The sequence below is a fragment of the Mastacembelus armatus genome, chromosome 14, assembly GCF_900324485.2.
Source record: "Mastacembelus armatus chromosome 14, fMasArm1.2, whole genome shotgun sequence".
Lineage (NCBI taxonomy): Eukaryota > Metazoa > Chordata > Actinopteri > Synbranchiformes > Mastacembelidae > Mastacembelus > Mastacembelus armatus.
In genome coordinates, this window is record NC_046646.1 from 5,030,302 (window position 1) to 5,054,038 (window position 23,737).

The 23,737-nt window shown below is 40.1% G+C and overlaps 4 protein-coding genes across 7 annotated transcripts; 3 read left to right on the forward strand and 1 right to left on the reverse strand.

The window, feature by feature from the left end:
• Positions 1–402: 402 nt before the first annotated feature.
• On the forward strand, positions 403–7,006 carry ei24 (EI24 autophagy associated transmembrane protein). The gene is made up of 11 exons (XM_026329074.1): positions 403–529; positions 1,728–1,864; positions 2,768–2,913; positions 3,311–3,371; positions 3,736–3,802; positions 3,887–4,011; positions 4,336–4,455; positions 4,989–5,100; positions 5,176–5,287; positions 6,345–6,419; positions 6,498–7,006. Exons 2-11 carry the CDS (start codon positions 1,823–1,825, stop codon positions 6,658–6,660), a joined length of 1,023 nt encoding a protein of 340 aa, XP_026184859.1. The 5' UTR covers positions 403–529; positions 1,728–1,822; the 3' UTR covers positions 6,661–7,006.
• Positions 7,007–8,456: 1,450 nt separating this feature from the next.
• On the forward strand, positions 8,457–15,917 carry stt3a (STT3 oligosaccharyltransferase complex catalytic subunit A). Of its 3 annotated transcripts, none has more exons than XM_026328420.1 (18): positions 8,457–8,559; positions 9,295–9,415; positions 9,511–9,571; positions 9,657–9,778; positions 9,918–10,063; positions 10,712–10,802; positions 10,902–11,008; positions 11,103–11,267; positions 11,452–11,632; positions 11,777–11,932; positions 12,064–12,155; positions 12,347–12,502; positions 13,189–13,377; positions 13,465–13,581; positions 13,658–13,760; positions 14,149–14,337; positions 14,933–15,048; positions 15,611–15,649. In XM_026328420.1, exons 2-18 carry the CDS (start codon positions 9,328–9,330, stop codon positions 15,647–15,649), a joined length of 2,118 nt encoding a protein of 705 aa, XP_026184205.1. In that variant the 5' UTR covers positions 8,457–8,559; positions 9,295–9,327. The 3 variants fall into 3 exon arrangements, with proteins under 3 accessions (XP_026184205.1, XP_026184206.1, XP_026184207.1); XM_026328421.1 differs by having other exon boundaries at positions 8,501–8,559; positions 9,202–9,415; XM_026328422.1 differs by lacking the exon at positions 8,457–8,559 and having other exon boundaries at positions 9,328–9,415; positions 15,611–15,917.
• Positions 15,789–19,125, reverse strand: LOC113143008 (cytoskeleton-associated protein 2). Its single transcript, XM_026328423.1, has 7 exons — positions 19,021–19,125; positions 18,600–18,673; positions 17,755–18,488; positions 17,384–17,675; positions 17,240–17,294; positions 16,837–17,101; positions 15,789–16,691 (listed from the first exon to the last, which is right to left on the reverse strand). The coding sequence occupies exons 2-7, from the start codon at positions 18,642–18,644 to the stop codon at positions 16,436–16,438; spliced, it is 1,647 nt and encodes a 548-aa protein (XP_026184208.1). The 5' UTR covers positions 18,645–18,673; positions 19,021–19,125; the 3' UTR covers positions 15,789–16,435.
• An 843-nt stretch (positions 19,126–19,968) lies between these two features.
• thap12a (THAP domain containing 12a) lies at positions 19,969–23,510 on the forward strand. Of its 2 annotated transcripts, none has more exons than XM_026327684.1 (5): positions 19,969–20,148; positions 20,570–20,687; positions 20,929–21,027; positions 21,103–21,139; positions 21,275–23,510. In XM_026327684.1, exons 1-5 carry the CDS (start codon positions 20,063–20,065, stop codon positions 23,089–23,091), a joined length of 2,157 nt encoding a protein of 718 aa, XP_026183469.1. In that variant the 5' UTR covers positions 19,969–20,062; the 3' UTR covers positions 23,092–23,510. The 2 variants fall into 2 exon arrangements, with proteins under 2 accessions (XP_026183469.1, XP_026183470.1); XM_026327685.1 differs by having other exon boundaries at positions 19,973–19,999.
• Positions 23,511–23,737: the final 227 nt, after the last annotated feature.

A 23,737-nucleotide genomic window follows, 5' to 3' on the forward strand; every position in this document is an offset into this window, starting at 1 on the left:
GTCTCACTCTTTTTTCTGACAAACTGCACCCACAGCACATTTAATAAAAGAATTCCAGTGATTCTCTTTTAAGGACTTTGTTGTTAATGCATGCTTTATTTTAGATATGTTAATCAGCTGGCCTTCCAATATGAATTACTGATTGGAAAACATATAGGCTAATGTTTTGGCAGAATTGGCCTGATAATAATCATCAGGCACAGAAAAGATTAGATTATTCTATCACCAAAAGTTCAGTAATAAATTATATTCACAAAAGAATTTATATTGGATAATATAATACCAAAATATAAACATCGCAAACATTTTTATGTGCCATTTCCTCACTTCAGAAGAGACATTCGTCTCCTTCCAGCCTCCATTAAGGAGGACTACATTTCCCATGTTGCTCAGAAGTCGGATCTTCCGCAATACGTTCTCTGCGGCCCTGGCTGCTGATAGTGTCTGTTTAGTGTTGTTGTCACATAGAGGGGAGAGAAGAAAGAATTAACGTAGCCTTAGTTCAGTAACCCTGAGCTTGTCGCATGAGGTAAGGACGGCTCCGCGGCGAACTGCGTGTCTTTGACTTCACTCGCTTATTTAGGTGTTGTCTCGGCTGAAAAGACAACAGTTACATTTGTTGTTGAGCGTTAACAGTTAGCTAGTAACACACACAGACAAGCTAGCAGAGCACTGAACAAACCAGCCAAAGTCAAAGATTAGCTACGAGACCAGACCTGCTACATGTGGGGTCTTCACGTGTCTAATTGCTAAGGTTTTACAGCAGCTGACCAGGTGAGCCACTGTTCGTTGTCACCTCTTTGAGATTAACAGCTAACTAACAGAGTCAGCTCGTTATCGCCTTGTTACAAAACGTGTCTAATGACCGAGGCTAACGCCGCATTTGGATGAGACGAGTTTCTGTCACCTCAGGAGGGCTACAGTGATTTTAATATCACCTGAATTACTACGTGACTTTTATTTCAGTACGAAGCCGATTGGTTACCCTCTCTCCAGCTGTAATACACAGCGGCGAGGGCTGACACAGCTGTGGTGTAACTTTACCATGCAAAGACACAAATAGCGACATTCATTAAACATACATTACTTAGGCTTACCTAATTTCAGTCCGCTAATAATATTAGGGCCTGTTGGATTCCAGGTTTTCGGTTTTAATGGAGTTATTAACGAGTTTGTGTCTTGTTTGTCCTTCATGTGATATTTAAACTTTACAATGAAGAGCCACTGATATTGTCCAGGCCAGAGGAAATACTTGTTACTAAAAGAAGCATTTTAGGGAAAAGAGATAAATCCATCATTGCTCTTACTTTTTCTTATGGAATGATGGATATTTGTGGGAAGGTCTGAAATTATACCCAATATGAAACAGCACAAGTGGCTACAAGTGTGTAAATAGGTGAGGGATAACTAATAGCAATGTGATTTGATTTCCACTTGAAAGACTGCCAAATGGGTCACTTTGTATAAAGGCCTATTTTTATACAAAAAGAGCCCTAAAGGTTGTTATTTTATATGAGCAGGGTCAGTTGTACCACTGGATAAAGCTGACTTGCGTGGGGAACTTAAGTAAATAACCTAACCCTTCTATGACACTATTTGGCAAACAGAATATGGTTTCCTTAAGTATACCAAAGTGATTCTTTGCTCTTTAGATCTGCAGTGTAAGAGTATGTCCACCATTTAGCTCTTGTCTTCCTTTGTGTTTCCTTGATTTTCTGTTGATGCAGGTTACCTGATGAGCTTCTTCCTGCCATGAGAGCTGACCACCAGGTCACCAGCCCCCCCTCCTTCTGCAGTTGATGGATCTGCAGCTGGTCCAGAGATGACAGACAGTGTCAGGGCCTTCCTCCGCAATGTTGCGACGGTCAGCACACACACAGAGTTCTGTATGACCGAGGCTTAATGTTTGAGGTCACTGTCATGCTGCAGCATGAATCTGGGACTGTCTGGTTGAATTGCACAATGGGTGCAAATCTAAACATTGAAAATGCCTATAGTTTTTGCACAGTCTAAAGAGGCAGAGTTATTCATGGTGTTTTTTTGTTTGTTTTTTTGTTGTTGTTTTTTTTTTTTTTTTTCAGAACAATTGAGGATGGTTGAGCTGTATATTCAACTTGATTGTGAGCCGTTTGTGCTTTGTAAGAATCCAAAGATTATGTCTGTCTGGAATAATTCCATATGTGTCTTTTGTTCACTACTTAATGGTGTCTGTCAGCTGACTTCATATAGCAGACTAGACTTGGTGGAGCCTTTTACTAAATGGTGTACGGTAGCTGTTGATCAATAGTGAGTCAACAGTCATCTTCATTAAAACTGCTCCTTATGGCATATTATTCTGACATCACCCAGTCTTCATTATCCCCCTCTCACATGATACATGCTTTTCCTTAACATAGCTGCTAATGGTGCAATTGTATTTTTGATGTTTGGACATAAGAAGGATGATAGTGGGCCTGTGTGATAGTAGCCCCTGAGTTAACTCAATGTTACAGCTGCCATGAAATACTTTTGACCCTGAAACACCTTCACTTATATGGGTTTTTATCGGAATATCTCACAGAATGTCTTGGTAGTCTACATGCTGTTTCAGAGGATTCTTCAGCTGGTTACTAATATACTGATTAAACCTAATGATACATATTAACCAGAAGCACTGGCTATACACAGCATGGTGCACAGAAGCAACAGGTCCAGCAAATGCTCCTTGAGACATTTGAAATCTCCTTTACAAAGGTAATTTCAGCAAGTCTTTCTCTGGGCTGTCTAGGGGATCAAGGACTCCATATTGGGAATTGGAACAATCTCTAAGCTGGATGCCCGCATCCAGCAAAAAAGGGAAGAACAGCGGAGGAGAAGGGCCAGTGGGGCCCTGGCACAGAGGAGGGCTCAGAGTGAGGAGCGCAAACCGGAAAAGTAGGCCTGAAAAAAAAGACTGGCTAATAAAGGAAATGTTCATGAATCTTATCTGTATTTATTTGCATGCTATTTATAGGATGGAGTAACATCAGCTAACAGTTAGACATTCTGTTTACACAAAAGAAATCACTGGACTATCGCTCAGTCCAGTGGTTATATCTCTCTGAATTAGGAGGAAAATTTGAATGAAAAGGAGTTTACACAACTTGAAAGTAGGGGCTGAATTCAGGTCAACAAAGTGCACTCTTCCAACTACCTGCAGCCTACGAACACAGAAAGCAGCATCCAAACATTTTGACACTCGCTCAGTTGAAAAGTCATGTTAAAATTAAACAACACTGTATCATTAATCATTTACTGTGGTTGTCATCATCACTTTTATTTTCTCTTTCAGTGAACCCAGAGTAGCCAGCAGGATATTTCAGTGTTGTGCCTGGAATGGAGGAGTGTTTTGGGTAAGATGTTTACCTGCTTTTACAGTACAGCTTGTTTTTCTTGCACTACTGAAGAATCTGCAGCTACAGGTTCTAATTTTCCAAGATGGTAGTCCTTTCAGCTGCATTATCCCAGCTGTATCTCTTAGCTTCTGTACAATTTTTGCAAGTCTGTCTTGTAAATGTTCAGTGAAAAAAGTATCTATGCCTACAAATATTGAAACTATTGAAACCCTGTTGTGATGAGAATGTTCTATAGACCAATTTCAATCAATCATCCCACTTGAGTTAGTTTTCTGTTTCATAAAACTTCAGTAATTATCATACAATACAGTGGATTATGAGTATTATGAGTTGAAAAGCAACCACTTCATTTTCTCTGCAGCTCAGTCTGTTTCTCTTCTACCGAGTGTTTATCCCACTGCTGCAGACTCTGACTGCAAAAATTATCGGTATGTATTACTGCTTGTGAATCTGGGACAGGTTCAATGGGTTGTGGTAGGAACCAGTCAGTCAACAGGCTGTTTTTGCTCCAGGTGACCCCTCTCTCCATGGCAACGTGTGGTCCTGGCTAGAGTTCATCCTGACCTCGGTCTTCAGCGCTCTCTGGGTTCTCCCTTTGTTTGTCCTCAGCAAGATAGTCAATGCTATCTGGTTCCAGGTCAGGCCCAGCTTTACCAGGCTGTGATGATGTGATCACACAAAAGGCAGTCTTTTCGAAATCAACACATATCCCACTGCACAGACTGATATGCTATGTCCAGAGTAATGAAAGTTGTATCTGCATCTATTTCCAAATGATTTTTGTTCCACACTGTCTACACAGTGTCTGTACTTGTTGTACATAAGAGAAACTGCTTTATCTCCTGTCAGCTCAGATTACCACTGCAGAACAAAGGACCATTAATGTTAATACATTTGTTTTATATATGCTCTGTTGCACCTAACTATGGCATAGATATTGTTGTGTTATTATGTGTTACAGGATATTGCTGACCTAGCATTTGAAGTGTCTGGCTGTAAAGCTCAGCCCTTCCCCAGCGTCAGTAAGATCATCGCTGATATGCTTTTTAACCTTCTCCTGCAGGCGCTTTTCCTCATTCAGGTACATTTTTGCACACTGATAGCTTGGTTTTCTTTCTATTTTCAAAACTCTGTCCCATGTCTGTGTTTCTGACCTGACACACTGGCTATACACAGGATATCTGAGCAGTTCCAGAGAAATTGATTTTGTGGTCTCTCTGTAGGCACAGACTCATCAAATAGTCTACTCAGTGTGCAAATTATCTAATTTGTCTGTGTGTCACAAAGTCATGCAACGATTTCTAACTGTACTTTGCACAAAGAGTTTGGTTATTCAGAACAGTTATTCAGCAGCTTCATCTCAGCATGTGAGACAAACTTCCATTCATAGCCACTCAGTTCAGAGAAGGCCCAGTATATGAAAACACACCTTTTCTGAATTTAAGGAAGTGATGATGAGGGCTGTTCTTACTTGTTGAATACATAACTTGATGGCATTGATTTTTAAACAAGTTAGATAAAACACAAAGCTAAAGCAAATGAAATGTAAAGGACAGTTTTCTCTGTGCATTCTTGGTGAATATAATTGTGATATATATTTTCACGGTTCTCTAGGGAATGATTGTTAGTCTCTTCCCCATTGATGCGATTGGACAGATGGTTAGCCTCCTCCACATGTCTCTGCTCTACTCCCTGTACTGCTTTGAGTATCGCTGGTTTAACCATGGTAAGACACGTGCATTACATTTTAGACTCAAAGTAAACCATCTGCATTTAATGATGAAAATGTGGCTTGTTTAAGGCATTGAGATGCACCAGCGTCTGTCCAATATTGAGAGGAACTGGCCCTATTACTTCGGCTTTGGTTTACCCATGGCTCTGCTCACCGCCCTGCCCTCCTCATACATCATTAGGTAAGCTAATTCTCAGTTTCATTCATCCCTTGATTAATTGGTAATGGAAAATAATCATTAGGTGAACCAGTAATTTGAACTTAATCTGTATGTAATTTCTATTTTCCAGCTGGTGTCCAACAGGTTTCTTTATAAATTTTTACCATAGAAACATATATAAATGTTACCATAAAAACAATTATCAACATTACTATACAAACAAACTTCAACTTCATAACCTACATTTGGACCTCTCTTTAATTGATGTTACATTTTTGTATATGTAAAGGATTTTTTGTTGAAATACATTTTCATTTAGACAAGTTTTTAATTTTACATGCTTTTATAATTTTCAATAATTCGAAAGTTAATTCTAACCACTGGAAACAATATATGTAAACAATTTAATCTTAGAAATTAAGTTTAATGTGACGGAAAACATGAACTTCCTCAGATCTATGGGTTTCTAAAAAAAAAAAAAAAAAAAAACGGTATTTTTCACATCTCAAGAATCACTAACCAGGGCAAGGGTCCATAGACAGGATGAACCTCTCCAGTTCAAAGGTGTTTCCTACCTGTATAGCATTATAGAACAGAGTGTAAGTAAAGCGGAAAGAATTGATTCATTAATTACGCAGTTAGCAAAAAAATCTTCTGTTTTAACAATTCCAGTTGTTCCAGTCCTTCAAAAATGGCAAGTTAACAGTAGGTTAATATCTGAAGCTTCCTGTGTCATAGATGAGGGTAAACTAAATCCTTCTGTGATAATTTTAATAAAAACAAGTCATTCAAATATGGGGCTTTGGCCATTTTACAATGTTGCCTGATATTTCATGGGCCAAAGGTTCAAATGTGGGGGGAAAAACACCTTAATTGATGAAGAACATTAGTAATTGTTGACCTTATATAAGTGGTGTTTAGAAAGGTGGGTTAACATATTAGCCAAATCAACAATATTCCTGTGTATAGAAAACCACACAACCTGAGAAAGAGGGTATTCTGGGAAACATTTCATGTTTTCTGTGGGATGGTATCTTTTACTGCCTTTGTTCTGTCTGTATTCTTTTTTTTTATCCAGTGGCTGCCTGTTCTCCATCCTCTTCCCTCTGTTCATCATCAGTGCTAATGAGGCCAAGACACCAACAAAGCTTTAGTAAGTGTAAAGAACCTTTTTTTTTTTTAACTATCTGTATAAATACATGAGTAACTGATGACGTCTTTACTCTTCCAGCCACTTCCAGCTGCGTCTCTTCTCCCTGGTTGTGCTGATCAGCAACAAGCTTTTCCACAAGACAGTCCACCTGCAGTCTTCGCTGACATCATCCACCTCCTCAGAGAGACTATCCTCTCCTCACACCTCCCCGACCCGCCAGAGACTTCTACCCACCCAGTGATGGATTCTCTTGAAGGAGATGGGGAAAGCAACTGAGTGTCTTTGCTCAGTGTGTAAAAGTGATTATGCTAGAAAGGTTGCCCTTAATGAAGTTGATATGTGGTTTAGGACAAACGGTTTACATGCTTTTATCTAATCTCAGCCCCTTTGGTTATATATTCACAGAAAACCACCAGACACATATTTGGTGTGATACAAAAAACTGAAGACTGCTCTGTGCCTCACACTCAAAAACACATTATATACTCAGCTGTTGACTTGTATTCTTTTGTGAATTTTCTTTCATCATTTTTTGTATAATGTGCCATTTGAGTGAGACTCCTTTAATAAATTACAGCAAAAGAGATCATGTAGTTTTAGGCTAACTTTTGGCTAAAGAAGGACTTTTTTTTTAAACTTTAAAGCGGGTTGTTTGCATTGAAGCAAAGCTTTTAACTACAGTATGTTTTCTTGATGTTGCAAGTCACATTCCTTCCTTGCAGATCGAATGCTTTCTTGCACATGGATATCTGTTCCTCTGTCAAATGATGGCGTCCAACCAGTTCTAGAAATAACTTTGTACTGGTAAATAGTGAGGATGTTTTTAATCCTGTTACAGCTTAGTTTTTAGTAGAATTTCCAAATGAGTTCAGGTGCTGCTATAAAAATGATTGGTGACCTTAGTAGTGGAAACCAAATAACGTCACTGTTGTGTGTTCACTTAAGGTTTGCTTGGTGTGTCATCGCAAATTCCAAAGCCTCTCTTTACTGTCGGATGGGATGTACATGCTGCAAATCACAAGGTGACACCAGCAAAGGCTGTTTCAGCGTTTCCAGTCACTTTGAACTTAGTGGGTGATAGGTGAGATGACACAGCCAAACTGCTGCATCTGTGTTTTATTTCACTTTGACCACTGCACTGCTAAACTCTGTAATATAGGAAGGACTCTTCTTATTAAAGTCTTTGTATCGTAACACACAGCCTTGACCTGCTTGGTCGAGTTTTCCTCCTGAGAGCTCAAGCAAATATAACTGTTCCTTTAAGAGCATACATTGGTTGGTTGTTTTTTGTGCTGTACATAGGATTAACACATCCTGAATGCTCAACCAGAAGTTTGTCACCATGCAACAACACAGTCAGAGTTTCATTCACTTGTCACAGCACTTGGCCATGGGAGGGGCCATGAATTTGAAACAGTGTGCACTTATTGCAAGAAGAGCATAGTGTTTGTGAGTGAGGTTTTGTGAAAGTAATATGTGTAATTTCAATAAAATTGGTCAGTATTGAAATCATTGGTTGCTGTGTTCAGGGCTTTGCTACCAGAGAAGAGTTAGAAGATGAGTATGAAAAAAATGAAAGAGGGCAGTTAGAGTTGGTTTGAGATCCCACAGAGATGACGTTGACAACTGAAAAAAATAAGTGTTGAATATTGTACTACAAGTACAGTATTTCAAATCTGACCCGTTGGGTATAATAGTAAAGTGGCTGAAATAAGCAGAAATGTTGGGTGGGCAATCGTATCTTGCATTTCCATTCAATTTCCATATTTACTATTATTAATAACAATGGTATTGATAATATTAATAATCGTAAGAATAGGAAGTTCATTAATACATTTAACAAGTTGTTGATGAATGTTAATTAGTATAGCTCTTGACCACACACGAGACGATGCTTTATTAATAGTGTTGATCCAGTAGGCGGCGATGTTTCCTTTATTCACTAAGGACACGTCACTACACTAGAAAAGCAAGGTGGTGAATCAAGCTTGAATGACATTTTAAGAACCAATCACATTTATGTTGTGCTACTGTTGACTGACGCTCAACCAATAAACACGCGAGCCAGCATGTTAGGGGCGGGATAAGAGCACTGTCAGGGTTGTGTGTGAGAAGTGTGTGAGTAGCAGGAGCGGAGTGGGTGAGTCTTACTGAACATTTAATATAAAAATTGAGTATTACTTCTTATTTGCAGGCTTTTGGTCTGCTTCCGTAAGTTAAGGGGGTACGGGTGTTTTCAGAATAACTTAGAGAAGGAGCGCAGGGTAACGCTGCTCATTGTGTCGCGGCTAGCAAGTTAGCCGCGCTAGCTAACGTTACTCACACTTTTAGGTGGCTGGAGCAGTATCAGCAGGAGCCGGCCTCATGCTGACTGCATATCAGCTGCTGTTTAATCTGCAGCAGGTCTTGCATGCATTATAAAGATGCACAAAATGCGTGTTAACAAATATGAACTGCAGTTGATGTGATGCAGTTCTGATGGTATAAAGGTTGGCAGGCTGGTGGTCCTTGTAGTAACTTACTTGTGATTGTGCTGCACTGAGAGATGGAGTTAATTAACTTTAGAGTTCAGCTGGGCTTAATGATGTGGTCCGGATAAGACAGGCACAGATCCTCGCCAAAGTTTTCCAGAGTAGCCGCTTCCTGGTTCCTGACGCTGTATGTAGTGCGTGGCCTTATCTGGTTGGCCTGCTCATGAAGGTTGGCTGCTGAGAGTTGCACTGCTTTGATTTTCTTTTTCCAAAGTGTCTGGTTTGATCAAATGCTTCTTCTTGTTTTGTAGGTTTTTCTTTTTCAAATGAAACCTGTCTTAGCTGGTGTTGGACCACAGAGGCTGTTGCAGCTGATTTCCAAGTGTGTGTCTTCCTCCTGTCAGGTAGTACGGTGAGCTGTCCCTAACCTCGCCACGATGACCAAGCTGGGCTTCCTACGCTTGTCCTATGAGAAACAGGATACACTGCTGAAGCTGCTCATCCTGTCTATGGCTGCTGTCCTCTGTAAGTCTTCCACTTCATATATACACAACTACTGTCTGTGTCGCACTAAAAACAAGCAGCACACCTGCATCAACCATGTGCTTTGTTTTCTTCAGCATTCTCCACCAGACTCTTCTCCGTCTTGAGGTTTGAAAGCGTCATCCATGAGTTCGACCCGTAAGTGCTGTTTCTCTCATGGTTATTTTCTAGGGTTGATATTTGACCTTAAACAATGTCTCGCTTTCACCCATATCATCTTCAGGTACTTCAACTACCGTACCACCCGCTTCCTGGCAGAAGAAGGATTTTATAAGTTTCACAACTGGTTTGATGACAGGGCATGGTATCCTCTGGGCAGGATCATTGGTGGCACCATCTATCCAGGTAGGAATCAGACTTAAATTTGCTCCTAACTTTTTTTTTTTTTTGCGTTGTTTAAAATCAGAACTAGTCAAATTAATGTGTCACCTGAGCTTTAAAACGAAGATGTCATGGAGCCTCTCCCTGTCTTCTCCCTCACCAGGACTGATGATCACGTCTGCTGTCCTATACCACATCCTACATTTTTTCCACATCACCATTGACATCCGCAATGTCTGTGTCTTCCTGGCTCCCTTGTTCTCCTCCTTCACTGCCATAGTCACCTACCACTTTACCAAGGAGCTGAAGGTAAAAAACACATATACGAATTAGAGGTTCCAGTCCAGCTTTTTCTCAGACAGATGAAGCCACTTGGATGGGTGGTGAAATGTTTCGACTTAAAAACTGAAAGTCCAGTTGCCATGACTCAACCTTTAGATAACTTCCTCTGGACGACTGAGAATCTTCACAAACATATATAATAGTGTTATTTAAGATACCTAATGGGTTCAGTTAAATTAAAGGACTGCCATTCATATATGGCCAAAACCAAACAGTAGAAGTAGAGATGTTATGCCTTTTTGATTTTAGCTTGGGTCAAGACCCAAAAACACTGGATCATACAATTCCAATAATGTAACTCAGTACTGGTGTTCATTAGCCTCTACTTGGCTAGTAAATGCCCACATCTTTCAAACTCTTATGACACCAATTTTCTATTCAGATCTTAAAGTATCAAACTAAAGAGAGATTCCATAATGACATAATCAGGATTATTTTTAAGGAGATTTAAGAAAGCTGCCCAGGACACTTTTTGTTACCGTCATTTTAGTATCCCATCCCATTAGTAGCTTCACTGGAAAGTAGACCCACTATCTGATGAATTGGATGTGTGTGTGTTGTTTATTTATTTATTTTTTTTTTTATACGTCACTAAATCTTCATTTGTCTTTGTAGGACGCAGGAGCTGGGCTCTTGGCTGCTGCCATGATTGCAGTGGTGCCTGGTTATATCTCCCGTTCTGTTGCTGGCTCATATGATAACGAAGGTTAGACAGATGAAGTGAGCAGTGTTATCTAAAGAAAATATCTACAAGAGATTGTTAATCAAATCTCTACATTTTGCTGTTATGTGCTGTCCCTCTCAGGTATTGCCATCTTCTGTATGCTGCTGACGTATTACATGTGGATCAAGGCTGTTAAAACAGGGTCCGTGTACTGGTCCTCTATGTGTGCCCTGGCCTACTTTTACATGGTTAGGAGATCTAAAACTCATCATGTTTCACTGAATTAATTCAGACTTTGCATTAGTTGGACACAATGAGATCAGGTGTTTTGTGTGTATATAGGTTTCCTCCTGGGGTGGTTACGTGTTCCTCATTAACCTTATCCCCCTCCACGTCCTGGTGCTGATGCTCACAGGCCGTTTTTCTCACCGCATATATGTGGCTTACTGTACAGTCTACTGCCTGGGCACCATCCTCTCCATGCAGATCTCTTTTGTTGGTTTCCAGGTAAGGTGAAAAGGGCTTTCTCATGTCCTTTTAGTTACTGTGATGATTCTGTCTTGACTTACAGGGCATTTTCACACAATTGTTCAGGTCTAAACATCATCATGATCATTGTCACTTGATTTTGAAGAGGTTTCACTTTGTTGTGGCCTACAGCTGACCTCCCTGTTTCTCTTCTCCCAAACAGCCAGTGCAGTCATCAGAGCACATGGCAGCTTTCGGCATGTTTGGCTTGTGCCAGATTCATGCCTTTGTGGACTATCTGCGCAGCAAGCTCAATGCCCAGCAATTTGAGGTGTTGTTCAAGAGTGTCATTTCCTTGGTGGGCTTCATCCTGCTGTCTGTGGGTGCTGTTCTCATGCTGACAGGTAGGAGGAGTGTCAGTGCACAAGTTAAATAAATTGGGGAAATTGTTGCATAGTGGATGGAAAAACCTAAAAATGTGTGTTCAGCTTGTTTTTAAGAAGTTGATGAGAAGTGTTTTTGGATCATGATTGGCCTGTTTCTCTCAGGTAAGATCTCTCCATGGACGGGTCGTTTCTACTCCCTGCTGGATCCCTCATATGCCAAGAACAACATCCCCATCATTGCTTCTGTCTCTGAGCACCAGCCCACAACCTGGTCCTCATACTACTTTGACCTTCAGCTGCTGGTCTTCATGTTCCCAGGCAAGTGTACACTCCACAGGAGAGTACAATAAAACAGTTTCCATGATCATTCTATCTCAGATGCAAATAGAGCACAGTTTGCTGTTTGCCTGTTAGGTTTTGATGGACCATTATCTTTGCTTTTCTTCCAGTTGGGCTCTACTACTGTTTCAACAACCTTTCTGATGCCAGGATCTTCATTATCATGTATGGAGTAACCAGCATGTACTTTTCAGCTGTCATGGTATGTCCTGTATAGAGCTACACATACAGTATATCTTAGAATCCTCAGGAAGCTTTCCAAAAGAAACGGTAGATGATGGTACATTAACAGCATTGAGCATAACTGAAGAAAATGGAAAAATGTATTTACAAATTTGCACCTTCTGTGTATGTCGCATGGATTTATACAGTGCTTGTTTGCTGCCTCTTCAGGTGCGTCTGATGTTGGTGCTGGCTCCAGTTATGTGTATCCTGTCAGGCATTGGTGTGTCACAGGTATTAACCACTTACATGAAGAATTTGGATGTCAGCCGGCCAGACAAGAAGAGCAAGAAGCAGCAGGACTCCACCTACCCCATCAAAAATGAGGTAGGTGGCCTAAGCAACTGGCTCAGTGTTGTTATAGCAGTTTGTCTGGTTGGCATTTTGTAAAGCATGTAGTCATTGTAAGAATCACAATCATTGCATGGATGTTACTTTTAAGTGCAAAAAAAAAATCTTGCCCATTCTTGATACTATAGCCATGGTCATGACCTCTACCATGTTTCACCTGTTCTTCTGTTTTGTTTGCTTGTTTGTTTGTATTCTGTAGCTTTAACAGATAGGTAACAAGTCGAGGGTAATGTCCTGTGTGTCCTCAAGGATTTTGAAAAAGTAAATGTTAAATGGGCTACATGTTGTCTTTGCATATTAAAGGCCATAAATATTTTCATTTGTTTAATGTTCCCTTTCCAGTGGTGAAAATGTACTCAATTTATTTTGTGGCCATTTGGTACCCGTACTTATGTACATTTAATTTAATAGCTGATATTTCTGTATTTGTACTTTTACTTCAGGAGTAAAATATCTTTATATTTCTTCCACCACTTAATTTAGTAACATTGAAAATTCCCCGTGCAGACATGTACAGTTTCACCGATAAGCTGCTATTCTATTGTAATTAAAAGAAGTATATCTGAGTGTTTTGCTAAACCATTTCTAAATTTTAGTACTCAGAGTGGAAGCACATTTTCAGTGGGGTTAAAATCTGATCACATTCTGTGTGTTGCATATAGGTTGCCAGTGGAATGATTCTGGTCATGGCCTTCTTCCTCATCACATACACCTTCCACTCTACCTGGGTTACTAGTGAAGCCTACTCCTCTCCATCAATTGTCTTGTCAGCCCGTGGAGGAGATGGCAGCCGCATCATCTTTGATGATTTCAGAGAGGCCTACTACTGGCTCCGTCACAACACGCCTGAGGTCAGTCATAGCCAAAGAAAGAAAGAATAAACCGTTTGTCTGTGTTGTATAGACATTGAGTTAAATCTAGAGTTATTTTGTTTCCAGGATGCCAAAGTCATGTCGTGGTGGGATTATGGCTACCAGATAACTGCCATGGCTAATCGAACCATTCTAGTGGACAACAACACATGGAACAACACTCACATCTCTAGAGTTGGACAGGTGAACTGGGTAACTTTTAGGGTATTCATGTTTACAAAGTGCTGCTGTATTGACCGGACTGCTGTCTATCCTGTAGGCCATGGCTTCCACAGAGGAGAGGGCCTATGAGATCATGAGGGAGCTGGATGTCAGTTATGTCCTTGTCATCTTCGGAGGACTGACAGGCTATTCTTCTGATGGTACGTCTCAAGTGTCAGATAAGAGGTTCAACCTGTTAATGCACTGGCTTTTAATGCAGCTTGACTCAATAAGGAACTCATGGAAGAAGTCTACCATAGGTAAATTCATCACCATGAAGAAAGACTATATTTCTGCCACAATAACTTGACCACTTATTATGTGGATTATTTCTCCATCTCTTTCTTGGGTTTGTGTATTAAAGCAGTACAACAGATATTATGGAATTTGGGTCAGACAGCCATTGTGTGAAGTAATAACATAGCTAGTTCACCAAATTTCTTGACTTTTTCACTGAATTGACTTTTTTCACTGAACCAAATGCCTTAGTGACTTTATTTCAGAAGACATTTTCTGAGCTGCTGTCTTACTAATATCTCTGCATCACAGACATCAATAAGTTTCTTTGGATGGTCCGTATTGGAGGAAGCACAGACACAGGCAAACACATCAAGGAGCACGACTACTACACGCCCACTGGAGAGTTCAGAGTGGACCGGGAGGGCTCACCTGTGCTGCTCAACTGCCTCATGTACAAGATGTGCTACTACCGCTTTGGTCAGGTCTACACAGAGGCCAGTGAGTGACTTTTAAGCCTGCCTGTTTCTTATACCAGTTTTACCTTGTAGTCGGAGACATATTGACAATAACTCCACAAAGAGCATTTATGTGAAAAGACTTGAGTGTAGGCTGTTTGACCAATTCTTTCATTTGTGACGCTACATTTTAGGCAGTTACAACTGTTAACAATGGATTAGAGCCATTACATAACACCCAGTGACAGGTGTTCTGACTGAACTGTCAGCTTAGAAGCTGAACAAATGAGACACACACCCACACACCAAGGGCTAAAAGAAGAACTAGAAAAGATGTGGAAGATTGATGGAAGGCAACAATGGTCGCGGTGGTGATTGGAACATTGGGCAAGGGGATCCATCAGATCCCAGGATCAACATCTGAACTCTGTCCAGAATTGTACAGTCCTAGGAACAGTTAGGGTACTGCTCCCAGGTCTCTGGTAGAGGGCCCAAGCTTAAAGTACAAAAACAAAAACACTGCCCACAGAAGCGAGTGGCGAATTTATACATATATATGTGTGTTATTCTTATGAGATACATATTTGAATTAGATTTTTGTACTGCACTTCTAATTATTGTAATTATCTTCATTGCAGAGCGCCCACCTGGTTATGACAGAGTGAGGAACGCTGAGATTGGGAACAAAGACTTTGAGCTGGACGTGTTGGAGGAAGCCTACACAACAGAGCACTGGCTGGTTAGGATATACAAGGTAAAGTAGCTAGCTTTATGTGACATATTAGTCTAGACCAGGGGTCTCTAATTCCAGTCGAGGTCTACTGTCTTGCTTGTTTTCCCAACTATCCCTGCCCTACCCACTGCTGATTATCTGGATCAGATGTGTTCCACCAGTCAGAAACTGCAAGGGCAGGGATAGTTGGAAAAGAAACAGAACAGTGGCCCTTGAGGACTGGAGTTGTAGACCCCTGGCCAAGAAGATCCTTTGGGCTCCTTATATTGCTGTACTCACCCTGATAAGTCTCTCAGACAATTTTGTTAATGCAATTTAGAAAGTCAAGTGAACGTGACATATCGAGGTCATTTGACTGAAAATCTATTAAAATAACTATTTTGACAGCAACTGATTTAGGTCATCACTCTGAATTCCCTTTAGGGGTTAATAGTTTATCTTCTCTTATCCCATCACCAGACAGTTGAACGTTCCAGGGTGTGAATGTCTGTTTGATTTAACACTGTAAAGTCTTTAGCTTTAGATTTTGAAGTGTTGGTAACATAAAAAGTATGAAAATTTAGTTTCTCTTTTCTGTTTTTAGGTAAAAGATCTTGACAACCGGGGTCTTTCAAGAACATAAAACTTCGAAACACAGTGAAGACAGTCATTTTGCCACAGCACTGTACACCTTCCCCTGTGGTCTGCCGATGAGTGGGAAGAGTACCTTTTATACTTTTTGTTTTGGGGGAAAGAAAAAAAAAATGCATCACTTTTTTTTGGTGAATTTTTTAATTTTGTTATGAAATGTCTCATCTGGGATCAGAAGGAACAGGTGTCAAAATGTCCATTTTCTTTGTTCATTTGAGTGATTTGGGTTTTTAGTGTGGGATTAAACATTACAAAATGTAGTTTGTCTCTCTTTCTCCTCCTACAGACTGCACAGAATTGAACATTTGAAGTGGTAACCATTGATATCCACCTAGATTAACTTTCAATCTACTCTAATATTTAAAAAAAAAAAAAAAAAAAAAACCTATAAAAGTATACAGAACAAAGGTCAACTAAACCCCAGCAGCTATTTTCATAACTTGAGTTTTTTCACCTTTAGGTAGTGGCATTATCATGTGTTTTAGCATGGAAACTGTATAATGAGTTTTGTTTATCAAATTTTATTGTCAAAGCACAACTATTTAAGATAATACTTTTTGTAGTGCATTTGGCAACATGTTAACTTTATATTAAGATTAAGTATACATACAGTCCAACAAGCACAACACAACAAAATGAACTGTTCTTACAATACAATAAAACCATTTAAATGACAATTAAAATGCTCTGAAAAGACATTCTCAGATTAGTAAAATCATAATATCAGTAAAGATGTGTCAACACCAACCACAGTATGGGAAACAGAAAACCTTTACCGTCAGGCCTGGTCTGGTAGATCTTCCAGAAGAACAGGGTTTTTTCTGTAAATATAGGCATTGGGATCATCATCCAGTTTCACCAGTTCAGCCAATGATGATACACAGGGATCGTGATCAAGTAGCATCGATGGAAGGTGGGAGGTGTTGCGCTGGATGCGGCAGGAGCGCCGCACTGGTGTCAGAAACTTTAGGTCTTTGATATTACTCTTTCTTCCTGAAGTACTTGTGCTGGCCTCTCCAATTGTCTTCTTCACACTGCAAAGACATATCTGAAGGCTTAATAAATACTGTTACTAATTAAAGTAAATATATGGTTAATTAATTCCTGGCAGAATAATAAGTTGTTTAAAGAGAACAGGAAGGAATGCTACTACCGCAAATGAAAAATGACTGGCCTCACCTTTGTAGGTATGGAGTTGTCTTCACACTGTATTTTATTACCGAGGCATCCTCTCTCTTTGGTGTGGTTACGCCTTCATTATGACTTTCTACTTCCTCAAAATCATCCATTTCCACTTCATCTCTGTTTTCTTCTTCATTTTTCACTTTCTCAACCTTCAAACTCTCTCTCCCCTCCCATGGCATTTCATTCTTCACCTCTTCTGTACATTCATCCTTTGGTTCGCCATCCTCCTTTTGAACATCAGCTGTCACCTGTGCAACGTCTGGAGACAAAAACGTGTTTGTAAAAGCAAAAGCATAGAGTGCATAACTTAATTTTATTCAACTTTAGACAAGAAATGCCAGTGATACGAAATCAAATCATCACAATATTAAAATCACAAAAATGCATTTGAACTTACCACCACTAGAGGGTGTCAACATTGCCTCTAAGGCATGACACAGGTTCACAACAATCTGTCAAAATGGGGAAAAACATGGTTTATTACTGTGGTCAATATTTTAATCCAGCTAAAACAGCAACAGAAACACTGTCGTTTACTTACATCATCCATATTGTCCTTTGAGTCCACTGGTAGATTTGCATCAGAGTCTTCAAGCAGCTCCAGGGTGGTGTTCATGATAGTTTGGGTTTGGCTCTCTGTCAGTAACTCTGCATCCACACAGTGGTCGGATTGAGGTTTGCTCTGTGCTGCAGGCTCAAGCTCAACATGAGACTGAAATTTGAGATGAGTGTCAGGTTTTGCAGAGACTCTGACTTTTGTGGACCCTGCTGTTGTCATGGCTGGTCTCTTTAAAGTCTTGCCCTTGGATGCCAGCCACTCTGCCAGTTTTGTTCTGCAGACAGAAGACCAAAACATTATGAACATTTCTGATGTGCAAGCATCAAATGTAGAAGGAAAAAGAAAAAACTTACTTTTTTTCCTCAGCAGTCTCCCTGGTACATCTGTATTGGCTGAGAGTGCTTGACACAGAAGGTCTGTTGACCTTTGTGGGAGCCACAGCAGTGTTTCTGGAGCTGGTATTGGTTAGTGTTGCTGGCATGGTTCTGGCAAATGGGCGGTTAGTGACAGTTGGCTTGGACACCTGAGCAGGTCTACTGAATGCTGACTTGGACCTTGCCGATGTAGGTTTTGGCATGCGAGGACCAGGCAGGTCAGAAACTGATTTGGACCTGCCCTTTGGCACATTTCCAACCATATGGTTCTCTGTTTTTTGTGCAGCTGGCTTGGGATCTGCCCCACCCATAGTCACACTGGACTTCCAAATGGATCCGATTTTTGACTGAACAATCTTGCCTTTGTACAGTCCTGGAGCTGGTCTGGATGATGGCACAGCAGATGGGGGCTTTGAAGTTTCAGAGACAATTTTTTTGAGTTTCACAGACTGTTCTGTAAAAAAGACCCGACTATAGATTTCTTGTTGCTTAACATCAGTAACAGCAACAGCTCCTTTCCCATCTTTCTGCACAGTCCTCAACTTTTTCTGAGCCACTGTCTCTGTCTGTTTGGCTTTGGGATTAAGAGGACCACTTTTTGCCAAGGGCTCCACTCTGTCATTGCTTTTCAGTGGGAGTGGGGCAACTGATGTTTTAGCTCTTTTTATAAAGGACTTGCTTCCATGTGTAGGCTCAGCATTCTCCTTGTTTTCCTTATACAAAGACAATAAGACCATGGTGATGGCAGGGAAAACTCAAAATAAAACAAAGACCATTCAACACAAGACCAGCATTTTATGTGATGTGCACAAACATTAACTTACTTTCTTATTTATGTGCTTTCTTCCTGTAACGGCCACTTTGTCCATTTCGTCAAGTTACGGTTAAATCAGGTTTTCTGAAAGGCGAACAAACACACCAGGATTTTATTCTTTAACGTATTATGTGCATGCAATGGCCTATTAGGTGTTTAACTATTTGTATGACAGTATACAGCAAGCTGTCGATGACGTTTTCTCTCCAAGTATGTTTTTTACTTTTTTGTTAAGGTAAAAAGGAGCTGTTCACGTTATGTCACGTAACGTTAGCTAACACAACGAGCCGTTAGGTGACAGGAGGATAAACGCGAGAAGCAGCGTCCACATACGCTGGAAGTTAAACGTTAGCAAGCTCTGTGTGACATTAGTCCTTAATCTGCTCTAGCACCATAAGCAGCAAAGTGAACAGTAAACGACGTTATCTTACCCTTGCTGTGGCCGTGTGTCGACCAGTACAGACAGATAGCCTCTCCAAGCATCTGAGGCAAAACACTTTCAGCCGTATCGTTGAAACCAATTTGACTTCGCGCGGCTGCAATCCAATTGGCCCACAATAGTATCGCGAGAGACCAACATTAACCAATAGAATGTCTCCAAACAAAGCGCGAGAATAGAAGAAGAAAAGCTTCAACTCTCTGTCTCACGAGTTTTTTTTCCTGTGATTTGAATGTTTGAATATTTGAAAGCAAATATGGTTTCACTTGAATGCATGTTTACAGCAGATACAGTGACAAACAAATCGTCATAAGAGAAATAAGATTAACAGAAGTAATTATTTTCACGAAACATTATGTGTGTAACTAGATCATGTTGCCATAATGTAGAATTGAAAGGCATACCTTCACTGTCCTAAAGGCAGTTGGCCTCTATAGGTCATTTTCTTCTGTACGAGTACAAATATACAAATGCGTGTAGGTTTTTAAAACATCGGCAACGATATCATTATTATTAATACAACTGTTGTTGTTTTTATACGTATGATAATTAAGGAACGCACAGCACTATGAATTAAGTATGCTGAAAACATGTCATGACATGTTTCCATTATGGGGGTGTTAGTTTTCAACCACTGGATTTCAAAAGTAACGCTGAGAATTATGGGTAAGCCCTATAAGCGCGCGTTCGTCGATGCACGCCCAAGTTTACAGCTCTGTGTGAACGAACAATCAAGTCTTCAAAATAAAATTAAACACTATGCAATTTGTCTGTGGCCTTAAAGAGAAAGTGCGCCACAGAATAAATAAAACAAAAGAGGTCTTTTGGAGTTGTCCAGCAGGCCGGGTATTGCTTCGATGTTACTTTTAAAATACCAACTTGTTAGTTGACATCATTATCACTAAGCAAGACGCATTGTATTTTGAAAGCAGCAATAGGAAGTCGTTGTGTTGTACGTAGTATCAAGCTAGGTGGGTAACCTCAAAACTGATCATAGCTCATAGCTAAACAGTGGTTTATAATACAAATTTATAATGCACAATTACTGTGCTGTATTAAACTGCACAAGCAGTAAATTCGACTCTCAGCCACTCTTCAGGTTTCCTCACGATGCAGAAAGGTAACTAATGCTAACATCGATGCTAAACAAACGGAGTTCTCCAGCTACAGTTTGGACAGTAATTTGTAGACAACACGTTTAAAGATAGAAATTCAACTAAAATGTCAGTTTCTTTACAGCATTATTTAATGATGTTAAACATTTTAATACAGCTTTACGATGCGCAAATTCAGTTTGACAGATGTCCTTGCTAAGCGTGTAACGTTACACATAAGATATTTTATTAAGTGCATTGGTAGACTCAGTATAGCCTTTTCGGTAGCCCACAACTGGGACATTTTAAGTTTTTTAGTAGTTTTTAAATACACTGCTCAGTATTCTATGCCCAATGTTTCGAGTATGTAACGTTATAACATGCTGTTAGCATATATAGCACTGAAACAAAACTTTGCTCTCAATCTGGTTTGATTTTTATTTTCAGGTCCAAGAAGTGGATTGAAAAATGCCAGAGACCAGATCTCGTAGACAAATCCCCAGCGCAACTGTACAGATACTACAGACTTTGTGGAAAGCATTTCGAAACATCTTTAACTGATACGGTAAGTTTGATACGGCAAGTTGCAAATGCTTTCAGATCAATTTGCAGGACACAATGTGATCCCAGACCTTACAGTACATTTAATGTAATTAATCTTAATGTGAGAATTAGGACAATCCAGGCTGGTGTATTATTTGACTAATTATTGTCTAATAACTGCAGTACATTGTGGAGTGTTTGGTGCGTGTTTCATGTAGGTATTTAATATAAGCTTAACTTAATTTTGTCTTGTTTATTTTCAGGATGCTCAAGGTACAGTGCTAAAGGATGATGCCATACCAACTATATTTGACATGACAAGCCAACCTCAAAATGGAAATAATAAGCGTACCAAAGAGATGGTGGGTAAAAGGAAAAAAATATTTAGTATAATTAGAGTAGTCACATTATCAACTTATCTCTCTCTCTTTTTGTAGACCAAAGACAATGAAACAGAGAGTAAGGGCAGAAAAAGTGAGTAGAAATATCAACACACAGAAATACATGTTTATTTCTTGATTAAGTAAATGAGGCCGACACCCACATTTGACACAAGATGAAAGACTGATTTGGTTTCTGTCTTTGCATCTGTTTCTGTTTTTATTTTAGAAATCAAAAAGTCTCAAGTAGAGACAGCGAAGGAGGATGTCCATACAGTAACAGAGGAAGAGGAATACAAAGAGTATCTCAAGTCCTCATTTGAAGTTCTTCTACTGTTGGCAGAGCAAAGCATTCCTCCCACAGGGTCTGGTGATAATAAACAGGATAGTCTTGGGTCAAGCAACTTTCAGGCATTGTTCGAATATCACATGAATTGTGGAGATGACATCCTGAAGAAGAGGTATGATGTGAACAAGGAGTGCTACTCCTCAACTCACCTGAATCAGCTCATTGAGGTGTGTGAGAAATGCATCCGCAGTAAACTGGTGGAGGAAGTCAAACAAAATGGCTTTTTCTCAATACTTACTGATGATGCGGTGAAGATCTCAGAAGAATGGTACCTTCCCGTCTTTGTCCGGTTTGTGGACCAGTCTAACTGCCAGCGAGAGAGGTTTTTTGGATTTTTAAGCTTTGAAGAACATGGAGAAACCCTGGCAGAGAAACTTCTGTCTGAAATGACTGACAAATGGGGCTTGGATATGGAACAGTGTAGAGGTCAAGCCCACTCCTTCTCTGGGACACATTTTAGTAAAATAAAAACATTTGCTACGATGTTGATTAAGAGGTATCCAATGGCAGTGCTTACACTGAGATCTACTCGTCCATTGAATGTGTCATTGGCCAGTAGTATGGCTTTGCCAGGTGTCCAGCTTGTCATGTCTACCTTTAAGAAGATTGAGTCATTCTTCAGCCAGTCCCCTTTACTGGTTTTGGAGTTGGAGCATGCCATTTCAATATTTTACTCAGACAAAGAGGAGAAAGCCACTGAACTGAAGAAGATCTGTCATACCGGGTGGACCAGAAGACATGATGCATTTGAGATGGGAGTGGAACTCCTAGAGGCACTGCTACTCTGTGTAGACAGCGTGCATGACAATGAAGACATGAGGTGGAGCGATCAAGTCACACATGATGCCTTAGAGATTTCAAAAGCACTAGCGGATTTCGAGTTTGTCATGGCATTGGTCGTGCTGAAAAACACTATGACACTCACTCGAGCGTTTGGGAAGAACTTGCAAGGGAAAGCAACAGATACCCATTTCGCTGCAGTGAGTTTAAAAGCTGTCTTGCATTCCCTGAAAGAAGTGTCTGACAACATTGATGTGTATCATGAGTTCTGGAATGACGAAGCTGTTAACCTAGCTGCTGCGATGGAGATCCCAGTTAAGGTTCCTCATTCATTCTTGAGAAAGCATCAGTCAGAATCTGGAAGCACTCAGTCAGAGAGCTACTACAAGGACCACCTGTCTGTTCCTGTGGTGAACCACATCATCAAAGAAATGAATGAGCTCTTCTGTGAGGACCACCTGAAGCCTCTGAGGTGTCTCTCATTGGTACCATCAGTCATAGAGCAGCATAAGTCTACTGAGCCTGAAGAGGATAACATACAAGTGTTTAAAAATGACATCCCTAATGCAGGATCCCTCTCTGCCGAGCTTCACTGCTGGTGGGTTAAATGGAGCAAAAAAGGCAAAGGTGAGACTTTGCCTTCCAGTCTCCATGAAACACTGCAGTTGGCTGATGTAAAGTTCTTCCCAAATATGCTTGCAGTCCTGAGACTGATCGGCATCCTGCCTACTTTGGCTCTGGAGGACAGATACAATGTGGCATATAAGCGCTTTCAGATGTATATGGAGAACATGCCTGACACATTTAAATCAAAAAGTCTTGCTCTTTTGAACATGAACTATGATATTGAGTATGACCTGGATTCAATGGTTGATGTCTACATGAAGACATATCCTGACAGAGAGGTGGTGTCTTAGCCTGTTGTGATGTGGCAGTTAAGCCTGTGGAGAGGTTATCCACAGCATTATTAGTGTTGATTGTGTGACATAAACATCTGTGTAGTCCTTATATTGAAGTAGCAGTTATTTGTAGATTGTTTTGGCTAATATGAAAAAATGTATATGAACATAAACTGGGCTGCAAAATGTTACAAACCAGACATCTTTGAATTTTATTTTGTTTTTGCTGTCATTTGCCATCTCCATGTTAGGTTTTACGAAGCCAGTGACTTTTTTTATTTTTTTTAAATCAGTTGCACATTGTTGTTTTAGAGTAGGAATTACAAACTTTGTGAAAGTGTTGACAGTGTGTAAGAGGGATCAGCTATAGATCCCTCCTGGAATCTAAATAAAGGAATAGCTTTTTGGTTACAGTTTTGTTTTGCTTTCTAAATTCATGAGGTTTGTGTTTTTGAATCCTAGGGTGTATTCCAAAAAGTAGGAATAATGAACATTTTTGAGTTTGTTAACTCCCAGCTGACATAAAGTCATTAACATTGTCTTTATGTTGCAAGAGGATGATCAAAAGTCCTGCTTGGACATTTATTTTTCAAAGGCTATCTTTACTAATATTATTGCTTCAATAATCAGTGCGTCCTCAGTGGGCAGTAATGTCTGTCACTAT